Source organism: Sturnus vulgaris, chromosome 25, assembly GCF_052056855.1.
Source record: "Sturnus vulgaris isolate bStuVul1 chromosome 25, bStuVul1.hap1, whole genome shotgun sequence".
Taxonomy (NCBI): domain Eukaryota; kingdom Metazoa; phylum Chordata; class Aves; order Passeriformes; family Sturnidae; genus Sturnus; species Sturnus vulgaris.
In genome coordinates this window covers 4,705,750-4,722,864 of record NC_142267.1, presented here as the reverse complement: position 1 = coordinate 4,722,864, position 17,115 = coordinate 4,705,750, and the positions used below count along the sequence as shown (strand labels likewise).

The window sequence follows — 17,115 nt, the reverse complement described above, 5'->3', positions numbered from 1 at the left end:
CTTCTTTCTTCTCTATTTACTCTCATTCATCCTCTCACACAGAGAAGTATTTGCGCAGCTGTCTAATTTCACCAGCCCCCCCCCCTTAATTACCAATAAAAGGGGAGATAAAACTTTCCATCCCAAGCCTCATTTCAGGGATGTGTGTTTCTGTATCCCTGACTGATTCACACACAGGGACATACCTGTACTTAAAAAACCACAAGGTTTCAAGGTAAACCACCAGTTCCTGAGCAAGAGAATGGACCCACCAGCTGCACTGGCACTTCTGGGCTGCTGTGCAGACCAGCCACTCTCAGCCTCTCTCCTAAAGGAAATGTGCAAATAATCCCACAGCTTCCACTCAAGCTGTGCTCTTCTTGCCAGGTTCTCATTCATCTTCCCTTTGAACAGCTCTGGGTTGTCCAAAAGTAAAATACAAGAGACTTCAGGAAGCACAAGAAATTAATTTCACAAATGGAAAGAAACCCACCAGGGTGAAAGGGAACACTTCTCCCCACTGTCCCAGAGCCACCTGCCCCTCTCCTCTGGGGTGATCCATCTGGACATGATCCTGATGGATGAGGGCTCACTGTCCATGATCCCCACGCCCAGCAATGCCAGGAAGCAGCCCAGGAAACAGCGATGGAAGTGAGCGCTGGCTCCATGCATAGGAATTGCTCAGCTCTCCTTCCCCTGCCAAAGGAAACCTGGGCTGAGGCAGAAACCTCTCCTTTGTCAGCAGAGGGGGATTCACGAGGGGGCCCTTTGCTCACGATCACGTTTTCCCGGATGGGATGGGCAAAGGCAGGATGCAGGGAAGGAGGAGTGGGCAACTCTGAAACGCAACTGATGTAATGGCTCAGTCCTGCACAACGAGAGCCTCTCTCACCTTTCCCAAGGGATCCCAGCAACCGAGCCCACCTAGAGCTGGGGGAACAGGGCTCCCCGGCAGAGCAGCAGGTGGGCGCTGCCCCTCCCCTCCCCGCTCACCTTCCTGGCTCCTCTCCTGGCGAATTCCCGGGCCAGGTGCCGGCCGATGCCGCGGCCCCCGCCGGTGACCAGCACGTTGTCCCGGGACAGGTCTCGCAGCCTGGGCGGCAGCACCAGGCACACGGCAGCTTTCACCACCAGGTACAGCATCTGCACCGGGAACAGCAGCAGCGCGCCCAGCCACTTCCACATCATCCTCTTCTCCCAGGCAAAGTTCTCTTCCAAACCTCCACGAAACCAAGGTGACAGAGAAAGAAAAACAACACCCTTCATGCACCCCCGGATGGGTGACAAGTCTTCAACCCCCTTCCAAAACTTGGGGGCAAGAGGTTCTTGGACTGGTAAAATTCCTCTCTCCCCCTAAAAAAAGAAAAAAAAAATGGGGGTAGGAGTAAAGTAGTGCAGAAGACCAAGTCACTCCACCGTTTCTTGATCGGTGTCCTCTGGGATTGTCACACGCAGGTAAATCAGCTTCCTTGCTTTTTAACTGGAAAGCTTTTTGTTAATTAAAAGAGAGGGAAAAAAAAAAAAAGTAGAATTAAAAGTAACCATACATCCCTCCGCTGCAAAGACCCACATAAAAATCCAGTATCCAAACGAAAGGTTTTTATATTTAGAAAAATAAAATAAAGCAGCCTGTGCCTCCAAATTTCAGCCTGCAGTGCCTTCCAGGCAGCTCATTTCTATTCTTAGACTCAGGAAATTGCTTAAATAAGACAGAATTGCCAGGACCTTCTTTTTAAGAAAGGCTCAATTCAGGGAGAGGTTGTTTTTGTTTTAGTATCTATAAATATCTATAGACGTTCTGTCCTGAGCCGGTTGCAGAGGTTGAGCTGGTCACTGCCTCTCTCTGCCCCCTCTCCCGGTTTTTTTTCCCTTGGAGTGTCTGATCACAGAGCAGGAATTACGCCGTGCACTACTTCAGCTCCGGCTCTCACTCATTCCTGCCTATTGCCGTCTCTGCCGCTCAGGGCCGCGGCGCTGGGGAGGTTTTATACCCCATTAATCCTGATTGACAGTTAAAGTGTCGGGGCGATTTCACTACTGTTCCTGGGAGTGGCTGCGGCTCTGCCCTCCCCCGCCGGCCGCCACCGCCACACCGAGCGGCCGGGGCTGCTGGGGCGGCCGGCGGGGCCACCTGCGGGCAACCTGGGCCACCTCCGGGCACCCTGGGCCAGCTATGGGCAACCTGGGCTAGCTATAGAGACCCTGGGCCACCTGCGGGCAACCTGGGCCAGCTATGGGCACCCTGGGCCACCTGCGGGCAACCTGGGCCACCTGCGGGCAACCTGGACCAGCTATGGGCAACCTGGACCACCTGCGGGCAACCTGGGCCAGCTATGGGCACCCTGGGCCAGCTAAGGGCACCCTGGGCCACCTGCGGGCACCCTGGGCCAGCTATGGGCACCCTGGGCCACCTGCGGGCAACCTGGGCCAACTATGGGCAACCTGGGCTAGCTATAGAGACCCTGGGCCACCTGCGGGCAACCTGGGCCAGCTATGGGCACCCTGGGCCAGCTATCGGCAACCTGGACCAGCTATGGGCACCCTGGGCCACCTGCGGGCACCCTGGGCCAGCTGTGGGCACCCTGGGCCACCTGCGGGCAACCTGGGCCAGCTATGGGCACCCTGGGCCAGCTATGGGCAACCTGGGCCAGCTATGGGCACCCTGGGCCACCTGCGGGCAACCTGGACCAGCTATGGGCAACCTGGGCCACCTGCGGGCACCCTGGGCCAGCTATGGGCACCCTGGGCCAGCTATGGGCACCCTGGGCCACCTGCGGGCAACCTGGGCCAGCTATGGGCACCCTGGGCCAGCTACAGAGACCCTGGGCTACCTGCGGGCAACCTGGGCCAGCTACAGAGTCCCTGGGCTACCTGCGGGCAACCTGGGCCAGCTATGGGCAACCTGGGCCAGCTACAGAGACCCTGGGCTACCTGCGGGCACTCTGGGCTTGCTGCAGAGACCCTGGGCTAGCTGGAGTCACTCTGGGCTTGCTGCGGGCACCCTGGGGGACCCCTGGGCATGCTGTGAGCACACTGGGCATCCTGCAGGTACCCAGGGCTGCTTGCAGGTACCCTGGGCCACCCCCGGGCATGGGGGGCAAACGGTGGGCACGCTGGGCTTGCCGTGGCCATGCTGGGCTGGCTGTGTGCCATGCTGGGCTAGCTGTGTGCCATGCTGGGCTTGCTCCATGCTGCCCTGGGCTCTCTAAAGCTGCCTTGGGCTCACTGCATGCTGTGCTGGGCTTGTGCCACGCTGGGCTCACTGCAGGAGCCCAGGGGCTCTGTCACCAAGCCAGGCAGCCCCTGCCACCCCCACGTGCACCAGGAGGGTGCCCTGCTCTGAGCTGAGCCCAGGGAAAAGCCGGTCCAGGGGGAATCGGGGCTGAGTTCAGGGCAGCCATCTGTGCCACACGCAGCTCTGACACGGAGCTGCTCGCCCAGGACCAGCTGGTGTGTGGAGGGCAAAGCTGCTCGCAGCCCTGGACTGCCAGCTGAACCCAGCCTAGGCTGAGGATCATCGAATCAGCAATATCTGGTACCACTGGAGCAGCGTTTCTCTGGGTAACATGACACCTCATGGATTTTCCATGCTGGAAGATGCTTGTATGACATAACTGGGGATTTAGCAGTGGACAGTGAAAAAGGCAGGCTCGGAATGAAACAGGGGGACTCACTCTCCAAAACAGGGGGGTTTCTTCCAAGCCTTTTTTTGTCCAGTGATAAGGGCATACCCCGAAGGTCTCCACAACTTCAAACTCTGTTGTCATAGGGGAAAGGGCAGAGTGTATTACCCAGGTCCCTGGCTGCCTGCACTGTCAAGCATTAGGTAAATTAGGATTTCAGTTGTACAGATTAAGCTTTTCAGGGGAAGCTGTAACTGCACATTCATGCCCAGCCAGGAGCTGTGGCAGCAAACAGAAATAACCTAAAATGCAAAGCTTTGAGGATATCAAAAGATCTCAAGGACGTCAAACCTCACCGTGTTGTCTTCACAGCTGGGCTGGAAAGAAATTCGGGTTTATAGCTGCAAGTATCAGTAGGATTCATCAAAATGAATCCAGTCCACAGGTTCACTCAGGGCTGGAGCCTGATGCACTATCCTGGGAAGCCATCTAGAGGTAAACGCTGGAATTAAAGGAAAATTGCACTTAAAGACATTCTCAAACTTCCTCACATCTCCACTTAGTAAAACACCACCTCAATGGGTGTTTGAATCTAAGCATCTGAGAGAGAGACGTGAGTTTGCACGCTGAATCCCTTTAAAAATGAACTCACTTTTCTTCTTTGGAATTAAACAGGTATTTTTGAAAGCAGGCATTCAAAGTGGCCTTGTGGTAACAGAGTGTTCAGGGTTTTGTTGTTGGCAAAAAGAAGGCAGCCAAGTACCTGGTGCCACCCCCCCGATTCAACAGCTATATCACACATAGATTTTTTAAAATTAAAAATATAAAAAATACCTAAATCCTTGAATTTCAGCTCTGTTAAAAGTTCCACAGAAGTTTTAAGGGAAAAAAAGAGAAGGAAATAGAATTGAGAAGAGAAACTTGCACAATTTTTACCCTTAACTGCCAAGTTGCCTCATATGAAATAAGCCATATGACTGTCACTGCATAATCACAAAGTGTCAGGAGAGAGGGATTTGAAGAGAAGATGAAGCCTCCTAAGTGGGCACTGTCTGTCCACACTGTCAGAATCAGTGAGTGTTCCCTCACTCACCTGTGGCTGACACAGCAGAGAATTTCCATGGCCTGTTGGCAGCGTTCAGCACCTTGGTGTGTTTTTACAGTAATTCCTCCAGAAATGCAGCTCAGGGAGGCACCTGGCATTACAATTTTCCTCTCAGTCCTGCAGCTCTGGAAGGGAGAGGGAAATTACCCAGAGAGCCCAGTGTCTGGCTTAAACAGGAATGACTCAGTGTCTGGACTGGGAACAAATATAACAACTTTCTGGTACGGAAATAAGGAGCAGCGTTGAAAATGAAAGGATATGAACTCCATCGAAGTATATTTGGTTTTTTGATTCCTGAGTTCAGTCTCTTTGTGCTTAAAGCACCACAGACACATTTAAAATAGAAAACTCATCAATATTACACAGTTAATTGTTTAGATTTAAAAGAAAATTCATTATTAATGTAAAATTAATTTGCAAGTCCTTTGAAGCCGGGGGGAATGGAATAATCTTGTGAATATTTATTTCAGGTATCTATTTCCAGCTTGAATAATAATCTAAATATGTGATTGAAGTGTTTTTTAAAATTCATTATGATTCTGACCTGTGTACAAAGTTGCTACCAAATTTGGATTGGGAGTTAAAAGACAGTTCTAAATATATAACATTTTCCTAACCTGCTCTTCAAATTTCATTAAAGTATGAACTATTTTACTTCTTTACTGCTTTAGATTTGCTTTGAAACAGTGGAAACTAGTAGATGCTACACTGTGCAAACCTAGAAAAACAAGAAGCAAAAGCAGATTTATAGTAAAACTGTAGTTAGTGCATCTTGCATGTGGTAAATAAAAAAATGCATGCAAGTTATTTTAAAATCCACGTAATCCAACCAAAAAGTCAAATAGCTTTAAATACTACACATACTATATGTGAGAGAATTAGAACTTTAGAGGATTTGTCCCTTTTGATTGCAGATCTACTCTGAAAAGGAAAAAAACAAGGAATATTCTGGAATTGCATCTGATTGTTTTACAGCAACCACTGCACTCTTTCTTGGCCCTTCCTTTTTCCCAAAGTGTCACCTTTACAAAACCAACATGAACTTTTATTCACGAAGTCCATCTCTGTTATTGAGACTCCCTAAACTACACTTTCATACAGGGCTGATTATCCAAAGTGTTTTAAATGCTGCAGGTACAAATGGACACTTGGCACAGACCTTTGTGAGGGTGACAACAATCTGTCACATGCCAGTGGTTCTCTCTAATTATCAGTCCAAAATAGTCTCAAAGTGGATCCCGTCCATGTTTCCACTCAGAAGTCCTAAAACACCCCATAAGCAGGCCTGTTAATTCTGTGAAATTCCATCATTTTCAGAATTAATTCTGCATTTTTGGCAGTTGTTGCCTACACAGACACCCACAACAAACTATAAACTGAAAAAAAAATAAAAAAATAACCAACACAACAACTTTTTAAGAGCCATTTTCATAGCACTTTCAACTATATTTTATTCCAGTTTATGAGAGCAAGAAGGTAGTCAGGCTGTCTGGTGCACAGTGGGATCTTTCAATGGTCCTGTGCAGGGCCAGGAGTTGGACTTGGATGATCCTTATGGATGTGTTCCAACTTGGGATATTCTGTGATTCTATGTAATGTGTTTCAGTGGTAACTCAAGCCAGTTTTGACTTCCATTTGTTGGTTTAGATTTCTGGGTTTGTGCTTGCACAGCTTTTGGACTGCACTTACTCATATTCTCAATAAGAGTCATAGAAACCAATTTTTTTTTTCTGACTTGCCATGGCTTGAAGGAAAAAGCAGCAGTGAAAAGCACATTTACCTCCAAAACAAGTTGATACACTCTCCATACACATCACTTATATGACAAAGCTCCATTTTTACAGAACAATGTTACCTGGATTTATGGAGAGGCTCAGGCAGTGTCTGAATGCTCACAGTTCATATAACCCCTGTATTTATGGGCACAACTGTGTTCATTGAGCCTTTGCAGCCAAGTTCCTTGGAAGGCTGTTTGTACAAGTGAGATTGCTAAACTGCAAGAACTTTTGAAAGGAAAATGAGCTGGGAATTAAAACTATACTTGAGGCATGTCTGAAAGCCACTTGGGCTAACAATTCTGTGTTTTCAACTTAAAGGCCCCCACTCAGGGAGGTGCAGTACAAACCTGGGAACACAGAGGAGCAGTTCCACAATGGAAAGGCTGTGGGACTATGGTGTCAGTAATACCATTCTTTTACATCACTGCAGGCTTCTTGATCATAGACAATCGATCATGATCACAGAATAAAACTTAAACCTCCTTTAAAATAGGAAAACCTTTTGCCAAGCTGATCTGGTTTTTGTTAGGTGAAGTACTGCTGTCAGATTTGGATAAATCAAGAGCTAAATTTTTGTGCTTCTTGATTTCATTCTTCCTTTGTGTTCACATTTTCCATTTGAAATGTGTCCCAGTGGTTCTGTGATTTCACACTGTCTCTCTATATGCTATTAAGAGTCTGATACTGTTGCCTTCTAAGTGGAGCTCTGCCATGGACTGAGCTCAAAGGAACCGGGTTTCTGGTTAACTTCCAGCCTGACAGCAAAGACTCTGTGTCAGGCCTTTTACAAAAAGCTGCATTTCCACGTCTTAGGGCTTTCCCAGGGTCTTACAACAAAGCAGTGTCATGAGTAAAGATATGAAAATGTCTTACTGAGTAATTCTAAATTCTAGGTGACATCCCTTTCTAGATTCAAGAAGTGTAAAAATAACTTTCTTTATAAGCAGAAGTTTTTACAGTACTCCTAGGGGTTCTCTGGAATTCAAAGGGATGTAACATCTCCAATGATGGTATTGTTCCACTTGCTGAGTTGTTTTCACACATGTTAGTATTTGTCATTTATTGTAACTGCCCTTGGTTTTCCTCACCTATCTGTGACTAGAAGCCAGATCTCTCAATATCTTAGCCTGCTTCAAGAGACAACAATGCAAAAATACCACATGTGAACAGGAATGGAGTGATCATGTTTGTTAACCTGATTGACTCACCTTCCCTTTGGTGCCTTTACTCACTTTCAGGCCAGTCAGTATTTACCCATTCCTTCTGACTAACTCCTCAGTCCTGCCAAAACTTCTAAGACATGCAAGGAACTGGGGAAACAGAAGAATTATGTCTTTAAGGCTCTTAAAATTAGAGAAAAGTCCTGAAGTTCTACTAAACCAACATGACATTGATTTAGGCAAAAACTGAACAGCAAGCTAATAATGCCTGTAACAAGTTTGCACTGGAAACTTGTAAACTTAGGAAGAAAGTGTCAAGATAAAATATTCCCTGAATTCCTTCTAACAATGCCTTTCAAAAAGAATTCCATGCATGCAGCTGTAACTTCTTTTCAGAGCAAGGGTTCACTAATATGTACTGAGGTGAAATAATTCAGGGCCTCTGACTGTCCAAAGTTTCTTCAAACTTGACATTTTACAAAGGAAGTCAAAAAGAAGAGTAATGTTTGGAAGAGAATGGTGGTGTCAAAGGCAAATGATTTTGACTGGGGGGCTAGGATATGTAAGGTGTATGAATTGATGTGGGGAAATAAGATCACACTAAAATCAGTAAACTCCAGTCTAGATATTACCTCTCAGAATATAAAAGTAGCTTTAATTTTTGCTTTAGTTTATGTTGTTTTGGTTTTTTTTTAAATCATTCAAGTTTGTACCCCCACAGGTCTGGATGGAGTGGGGTTGGGAGGGGCTCAGTGAAGTGTCCTGCACCTCCACCTCATCGATAGAAGAGATCCATCATTGCCCAACTTAGTTCGTTTGCATCACAATTGCAAAGATGACTGTGATTACAAGGTCCAGGCCTGCTGAGATAAGCTGAGAATTCCACGTTATTACTTAAATGGGTTTCATGATCTTATCCTTAACACCTTATCTATCTATCTATCTATCTATCTATCTATCTATCTATCTATCTATCTATCTATCTATCCATCTATCTATCTCGATCTGTCTACCTACCTACTATTTATCTATTTTAATTTTAAACCACATAATTCAATCATCTCTACTTGCTGAGCTCCACTGAAGTTAAGGATTAGACCTATTCTCTTAAGAATCCAGTCTGGTCAGTCATCATCTGGTACTTTATCTCTTATGACTCATCTTGTTTACTCATTCCACACAGCTAAATATTTTTTTTTACCCCACTGACTAATTCACATTGAAGTTTCTTGCTCTTTGCTGTAATGCATATTTTGCATAAATGGGATTTTTCTAAGCAGATATATTTTGTCTGCTTTCTTGAAGTGTGTAAGAAAATGTAGAAAGGATGCTTTATTTCAGTGCAGATCTCTTCAGGGAATACACTGCAGGTTGGTTATTCAAATGCAGAATCCTGTTCCTCATAAAAAGAGTACATCTCTTCTGTGGCCACGATTACAAGCTTTTATAAGGGTTTTAAATGGAGTATTGGGAGATTAGTGGGGATAAAGAAATGTTTCAATGTTCAGAGGATAAGCACAGGTTTTGCTTATGTCAAGCTGAGCTAATGTTTGTTTGTTTTTTAATGTTACCCAGACACGTTTTGTCCAGTCACATGGTGGACAGAAACACACAGTTACACTTGGTGACTCATTCCTGCAGGTTTCATCAGCTCCTTTGGTGCAAGCATTTGGATCCTGCATGCTCTGATCACACCTGAGTTACAGCCATGGCTAACACAGCAAAATATGGAGGTGTAAAGATAGCAAAGTCTTTTCTTTAGAAATAATCAGCACAGAGGGTTAGGGCCAAAATTTTCCAAGTCAAGAAGTTTCCCAGTGCTAGCACTTTTCTGACTGTTCTGGCCAGCTGTCTGCCTCAGCAAGTGAGCAGGGGAAGGAGAAAAGATCAGCACTAAGCAAAAAGCCTTGGAATCATCCTTCAGACCTCTTCCAAGACAGAACCACCACAATTCCTGACCATGGAGACTGCAGTCCAGTATGGCCACTATTCCATAAGCTCTTAGACACTCCAGGCCCATAAATCAGATAAAATACAAAGCCCATTGTCACTGGTGGGGTTTTTGGGGTCCCTTTGGGATCCCTGAGGCTGCTCCTGCAGCCCTCAGTGACAGAGCACATTCCCGAGCCTTGCCCAGATGGAATTTGGCTCGTGGGGAGCTCTCAGACCAGCAGGGTAGAGAGACCAGCACATGCAGAAAGGCACAAATCCATGGTTTATTCTATGAAGGCATCCTGTCTGCATATACCCATGGCTATTGCTTTACAGGGGGTTTTGTATCTTTTGAGGGTTTTACAGTTTGCACCAATTACCAAGGGAATTCTACTTTCTAACCAATCCCTGAGGGATTTTACATTCAAAGCTGGCTTATGGATACTAAAAGAAAATGAAACACTAATATTAGAGATAGATAAGAGGGTCTACCAAGGGGGGGGAAGGTAAATTCCTTTTGTATTCATCATTTCACAGCCATTTCTCATCTCTAAGCCATGGTTTTCCAAGGAGCTTGTTCTGAGGATGCAGGGAGACTTTCTTCTGTGTTTTCTGCTCCCTCCACAGCCCATTTGCAGTTTTGGAACATACAAAGGAATGGTGTCACCTGGAAGTGACTGAGCTAGGTATGAGCTTGAATCATGCCAAGTGCAGTTGTCAGAGCCGGATGTTTGCAGGTTCCAGCACCTGTCAGCTCTGCCTGAAGGAGAAGGGCAGGGGGAATTTGCTATGCAGATTACTTCTCTGTGGAATCAGTCTGGAGGATATAAATACTGACAGAATCATATCAAACAAAGTCTTATCATTCCCACCAAAGAACAATGGGATCTTATTATATTCTGGTTTTAATAGCAGGAATTTTAGTTACTTTTGTATTGATGGTTTTAATTGCAACTGATCATAATCCTTTCAAGGAAGAGATTCCTCCTGATGCTGACCAGCCAGCAAAGCTCCACTTTTATCACCGTATGTACACTCTGATGGAAATTCTGGTGAGTTTATCATGCTCTGGGATACTGGGATTTTCAGAAATGGAAAGACCTGACTATGAAGATAGGCATCTAAATACAGCAGCTACATGTAATGGGAAGCACAGTGACACAGATTTAAAGGCCAAAGGTTTATTTGGGTTTTATTACCATATAAAAGGCAGCCAGGATGAGATGAGTTCTTTCAGTGCTGAGATATTCATTCTTATGCTGCAGTTGTATATTTCTATAATAAAATTACTGGTCCTGTGGATGACAGGAGGGCTCTGGATATAATTTACATTAATAATAACAACCCAAATTTCTATGTCTAAATGAACTCTGATATATGTAAGGCAATTTCCTAATTTCTGAGCTATTTGCAGTAATTTTCTTACCTTTCTTTCTGTTCTTATTCTGCAGTGACTGAATTACAGAGCCCTAGTTAATACCATAGAATCAGGTAGGTTGGAAGACACCTCCAGAAGAAACCTGCCAAAGCAGGTTTAGGCCTGCTATCACTTATTATCTAAGCACCTGTAAGCCAGACTCACTGTGCTGTGGGCTTTGCCATCACAAAAAGAAACAGCTTTCACCCAAAAAGCTTTCAAAGTAGACAGCAGGAGCAGGAGCAGTGTAAGCCAGTAGGAGCAGTCTAAGTCCTGTCATGTCTGGCACGTAACATGTCAAAAGAAAGCCTGCAGGAAAATCAGAGTGGTTTCTTTGATGTTTGTATGAAGCTCACCTCAATTCTCTAATCCTCAATTACACAGAAAGAACACAGGAGCTTGGGCCCACATGCTGAGAGGTGATTTGGGCCATTACAATCTGTTAAAGACTTAGGTGAGTTGCTTGAATTCACACAGCAGCATTCACCAAATCCAGTGGGTATCCCTGATTCTCCCGTGGTATTTTTCTGCCTTGTCTGCCATGAAAGAAGAGGCTGCTGTCCTTGCATATCTCACACTGCTCTTGTGTTATGTTGCTTATAAACTTAATATAATAATATGACAGTAATATTATAAGAGCACAATGTCATTGAATTCTCTATTTTCCCTATTTAGTGGGAGAAAAGATTCTTTCAGGTGATAATTTAACCCATTTGCACAGCTTTTAAGTGTCTGTAATGAAATAAGTGCATATGCTGTCTTCATTGATAATACATTCCCTAAACCTCAGCATCCTTTTTCTGAGTAGTTTTAAAGATGCATTTCACCACTTGCTATGCATTGAATCCACTCACCTATTTTCCTTCAAAAGCCTTCAGGCATCTGCTGGTACTTTGGGTGAATTTCTGGTTTATGTTTTTGCTCAGAGGGGCAGCCCTCACAGTAAGAACTTCACAGGTTTCTTATTAAACGCATAATGCTTTGTGCATGGCACATGTGCAATTAACTTATCCTGGTGAATGTTCTCTTCCTGTGCCATCAAGCTGTGCTACCCCTGTGCCAGTGATGTGCCTGTACTGTATGCTCTTGTAAAAAAACCTCTTTTTCCACAGTACAGAACAGTGTTTTCCTCTCTTCTTCCACCTTACTTGCAATGTCTTAGAAAAGCTGCAGCACCAGACGAGTGTCAGAAGGCACACAAATGATGTTCCTGCTGCATCTGTCCTTGTCCCTTGTCATGAAGGGATCAATGACCATGTCAAATGGAAGAGATGAGAGAAAGCCTCCTGGCTTTTGTTTTAAACCACTCAGTTTAGTCTGTGTTCAGACTAACTGTGCATATTGCATCTGTGATCTGAAGCTTTGATGATAATTGCTGTGGTTGGAAAAGCACACTTCAGAGTGACTGACAGACAGACTGTCTGATGTAATCCTAAAAGTCCCTGAAGCTCAAATTGAGAGGGCTTTGCTGCTTTTGGTATGGGATTTTATAATTACTTTAAAGTAAAAATCTGGTCCCCATATGATCTTCCACATAAAAAGCCAGTTGGTGCCAGAATTTAGGTGTTTCAGCAAATAGTTTTTCAAAGACTGTGTTTCACAAGAAAAGCTGACATGCTCTTTCCCATACACATATGCACATTTTAGGACCTGGTTTATGTAATACATTTCACCTACTAACACTGATGATATCTGTCTAAAAATAGTCAAACCTTTTAGGTTTTAAATGTATTGCTGTACGTTCTGAAGTATTTCTAATTCTCGATTAAGAAGTTTTTTGACAGAGTGCATACCAAATTCCCTCTTTCTCCTTCATGACAGTGCTTCCCCCGCATTTGGAGATGCCTCTGTGACATCAGGAACTCCTAAGACAAGGCAAGGAAAGAGAATATTTAGATAGGATGCTCTGATATCAAGCTTATCATATATATTACTGTCATCTGAGAGCCCTGAAAAACCTCAGGGATGTTAGAACATTCAAATGAGATTAAACGGCAATTCTGCCAGCTTCAAACATTCCAAAACCAGAACTCTGACAGAAATGACTTAAGAGTCATGAGAGTTTTGAAAATTGCTGTTTGGAGATTAGATTCACCCTGTGGTTTCTGCCACCACTGTACTCAGTCTTACAGTAGTTTTCCCCTTTGCTGGGATACTTTAAAATGTAAGAACTGTGGACATCCATTAGTCTCTTAAACTACCCTGTGTACTGCTGGCATTGGTGGCAGAATGTTATGAAAACCTCCAGATCATCTCTGGATTCCCACTTTTGTTTCTAACTGATTTTCTCCCTCTTCCATGGCTCATGGCAATTTCTTTTATTGCTCCTCACCCACCTTGTTTACTGCAGACTGTGTAGATTATTAGGAAGAAAGAATCTGTGATACACAGGTTGAAAAAAAGAATTTACACAAGCAGAGCTGGTCTTCAGTTTGGAAGGAATTGATACAGAGACTTCTGTGGCTTGGAAAAGAACAACAGTACAATTTGCAGATGGTTTGTGATGACTGTCATCATTCCAGAAGAATGAGCTGCAGTAGTCCAGAAGGGCATTTAAGCCACCATGTAATAGGAAGGGAAATGTTATTCTAACAGGAAATACATCCATTACAACATGTGTTCAAAGGAGGATTGCAGTGTGATATTTAGACTGTCTTAATTATCAGCAGTTGACTGGTCTTGGATAAGGCCATTTAACAAACCTTCCCTTTCTTCAGAATATTTGGATTTTTGCTGATGAGATGCAGAAACTGACTGCAGGGTCATTTATGAACAGTGTGAGATCTTGGAAAAGGCAGTGGTTTCAGTAATGGAGAAGGAGATAAGACTCAGAAGCATTTTCATCTGTTCCTCAGTTGGGCCTTAGCCCCTCACTAATGATTACAGACACAATGATTTTCTTACAGCTTGTTCTCACTGACCCCATGGCAGGGGCACGACCCAACACCATTAAGTCACCAAGTCTTGCCCACAGACTGGCCTGTGTGTTTTTTCCCCCAGTATGATAATCCTGTCATGAGAAGGACATTTTCATCTCACCTAACCTTAAATATTTCAACGGAGGCATCTGAAGTACAGTTAATCATGGAGATGAACAGACACCTCCAGAACATGATTTAACACACCCAGGATTGGAACCATCCCCAAGAAATGCCTCTCTCTATTCACTCATTAGGAAACGAGCCTCAGGCCTCCCAGCTTCTACACCTGAGCAAATGCCTGTTGTTACTTGTGGTAAATCCAGATCACAGGAACTAGAAGGTATTTATATAAGACATTTAATGGAACAAGTATTACAACATTCTTCCTGCAATCATGAAGATGTAAATTTTCGTGTTCTTAACCAAAATTCCAAAGATAGTTATTTGTGGGGATACTAAAAACTACCAAATAACCAACCCAATTATGCTAAAGACAGTGTAGGAGAAAGTAGCTTGTGGCCTTTATGAAGTGGGAAGATTTGTATTCCCTAGAGTAATTTCTCATATTTCCTGTTCCATCTATGTAGGCAAAGAATTTAAACCATTTGGGTATCTTGGAGGAGCACACAATTACCAGGCTGATCATGGATGGGCTCCCAGCATGGTGGGATTCCCAGCTCTCCATTAAGGATCTGCATTTTGATGGGGTACCCATGAGGATTTACCAGCCAAGAAAACCATCTGCAAGCAAACGGAGAGGAGTTCTCTTCATCCATGGGGGATGTGGCATTTTTGGAAGCATCAGTAAGGAACTAAAAGAGAAAATGTGACTGTTTGGCTTTGTTAACTGCCTGCTTTTAAAAATTCCTGAGTGAAGTGACTGAAGCTTAGAGAGACAGGAGTGAGAAAGCACATAGTGCTTATTTTTAACCTTTTAAACTCTCTAATTGCACTTACTTAGTATTTAAATTATTTTTATAAAATATAGCACTGTTTATCATTGAACCATTAGGATCATAAAATGATTTGGGTGGAAGTGACCCTAAATACAATCTTCTTCCACCCCTGCCATGGGCAGGGACACTTTCCACTATTCCAGGCTGCTCCAAGCCCAGCCAACCTGGCCTTGGACACTTCCAGGGATGGGGCAGCCACAGCTGCTCTGGGCACCCTGTGCCAGGGCCTCCCTGCCCTCATAAAACAAAAGTGTTCCTTAGATTCAGATGAATTCTATCCTCTCTCAGTTTAAAACCACTTCCCATTCTTTATTAATAATAATCATAATAAATCCTTATTTTCCACACAGATTAATAATCTTTCTAAATGTATGAACTACACAGCAACTTCTGATGGCCAAAGTCTAGATTATTTTTTTCCTAAAGAAAATTCGGGTACTCACTAAATAGGCAAGGGGCTGAAAAGCTGTTGCAGTAATATGTCATAGAAGTATAAGGGACAATATTGACTGAAGTTTTCTAAGATGTTAATTACATTAACAACATTTGTTCTTCAGGAAGTTATGAAAGAATATGCCGGTACATAGCCAGAAAATCTGATTCAGTGGTTGTGTCTGTTGGGTAAGTAAGATTCAATCATGCAAATCCCAGAATTAGAGAACTCTGCTGCTTTCCCCCCTGCTTCCCACACACCCCTGAACTTCCATTTCTTTGAATATAAGAAAAGAAACTGAGCTCTAGTGCTGCCTTCCCCACGCTGCTGGTACCTGGGAGCAAGTGTGTGCCATGGGATGGCAATGGAAATACCTGAGCCAGGCTTAGTTACAGCTTTGTTCATTGTACATGTAAGAAATTAAAAGCCAAATATCAGATTTTAATGTTTGAGGGGAGTATTTAAAATCATCTGAGATGACTTTAAAGAGTAAATAATGAGTCTAAAATTTTGTATTTTTTTAAAACCAGCATGGACCACTGCTTCCTATAAAAATGTTTTGATTATGGAAAATACATGATGGTATAAAGAAACCTTAATTTCCAACAAATTCTTCCATGAAAAGGTTTATTGTTAAGAGATTTTATTAAATTGGGAGGAACTGGTTTTGAGAAGGAAAATGAGGAAAAGTTGTTCTGGTTTGCTTCAGCATGTAAAAACTTCAGACTAGATATAATTAATGATGTAATTAATATTGATTTGGGGGAGTTTTTGCACGGGATGTATTGCAGATGTGACAGAATGTGTAACACCAGCTGCCTTTTCCACCTCTCAGGTATCATTTAGCACCAGAACACAAGTATCCAGCCCAGACTCTGGAATGTCTCACTGCCACCGTGCACTTCCTGAGGACTGCAGAGACCCACGGGGTGGATCCTGCTCGGGTTATTGTTTGTGGGGACAGTGTAGGGGGCACATTCGCTGCCTGTGTTTGCCAAGAACTTGTGCGTAGGACAGATATCCCAAAGATCCGTGCCCAGGTGCTGATCTATCCATTTCTCCAAGCACTGAACTTCAATCTGCCATCCCACCAGAAAAACGCTGCCACCGCCTTCCTGTCCCGGGAGCGCACAGTCCATTTTATTCTCAAATACCTGAATAAGGATTGCTCCCTGAAGGAACCAATTCTGGCTGGTTCTCATGTTCCTGAGAGTATAAATTTGAAATACAGGAAATGGATAAACCCAGATCTTATTCTAGACATGTTTAAACTGGGCTATAAACCCCCACTCCCCACTTTGTTTTTATCTCAAGTCCATGAAGAAGTGCAAGAGCTGTTTGAGCCCCGGGTGTCCCCGCTGCTGGCAGAGGATGCTGTTGTTTGTGGCCTCCCTGACACCTGTATTGTCACCTGTGAGCACGATGTGCTCAGGGATGAGGGACTGTTGTACAAGAAACGCTTGGAGGACAACAACGTACACGTCACCTGGCACCATGTGGAAAAAGGCTTTCATGGTGCACTGGGATTTTTTGGATATGGTATTTTCTCTTTCCCATCATCAAGTACAATTATGAACCACGTTGTAAACTTTATAAAAGGCTATTAAATCATTTTATTGCATACAGTGCACTTGTATTTAGAAAGAGTGTGATTCAATTAAGTATTTACTAGCTATTTGTCCATTAGAATCAAGGCAAGAACATACGACATTAGCATGGTCTGCTGAATTCTGAGTTTTACCTGCTATTACTGTAAGAATTTTTGTTCTCTTCATGTGTCAAAGAATAAAAACTCATCATAAGAAAAAACA

At 43.9% G+C, this 17,115-nt stretch overlaps 2 protein-coding genes across 8 annotated transcripts in view; one reads left to right on the top strand and one right to left on the bottom strand.

Annotated features, from left to right (window-relative positions):
• Window positions 1–1,265, bottom strand: part of DHRS3 (dehydrogenase/reductase 3) — a 25,888-nt gene extending 24,623 nt beyond the window's left edge. The window contains exon 1 of one of the 2 annotated variants that reach the window (XM_014881680.2): window positions 973–1,265. In XM_014881680.2, coding sequence (XP_014737166.1) covers window positions 973–1,245 — 273 coding nt within the window. In that variant the 5' untranslated portion in view covers window positions 1,246–1,265. Of the gene's footprint in view, window positions 1–472; window positions 687–972 lie in introns of those variants that run through there. The other variant, XM_088178805.1, reaches the window with a different exon arrangement.
• Window positions 614–17,115, top strand: LOC106856389 (arylacetamide deacetylase-like 4). Of its 6 annotated transcripts, XM_088178799.1 has the most exons (6): window positions 1,330–1,434; window positions 11,029–11,068; window positions 12,816–12,869; window positions 14,503–14,719; window positions 15,429–15,492; window positions 16,140–17,115. In XM_088178799.1, the coding sequence occupies exons 4-6, from the start codon at window positions 14,560–14,562 to the stop codon at window positions 16,909–16,911; spliced, it is 996 nt and encodes a 331-aa protein (XP_088034925.1). In that variant the 5' UTR covers window positions 1,330–1,434; window positions 11,029–11,068; window positions 12,816–12,869; window positions 14,503–14,559; the 3' UTR covers window positions 16,912–17,115. The 6 variants fall into 6 exon arrangements, with proteins under 6 accessions (XP_088034928.1, XP_088034929.1, XP_088034925.1 ...); XM_088178802.1 differs by lacking the exon at window positions 12,816–12,869 and having other exon boundaries at window positions 614–1,434; XM_088178804.1 differs by lacking the exons at window positions 11,029–11,068; window positions 12,816–12,869 and adding an exon at window positions 8,367–10,629.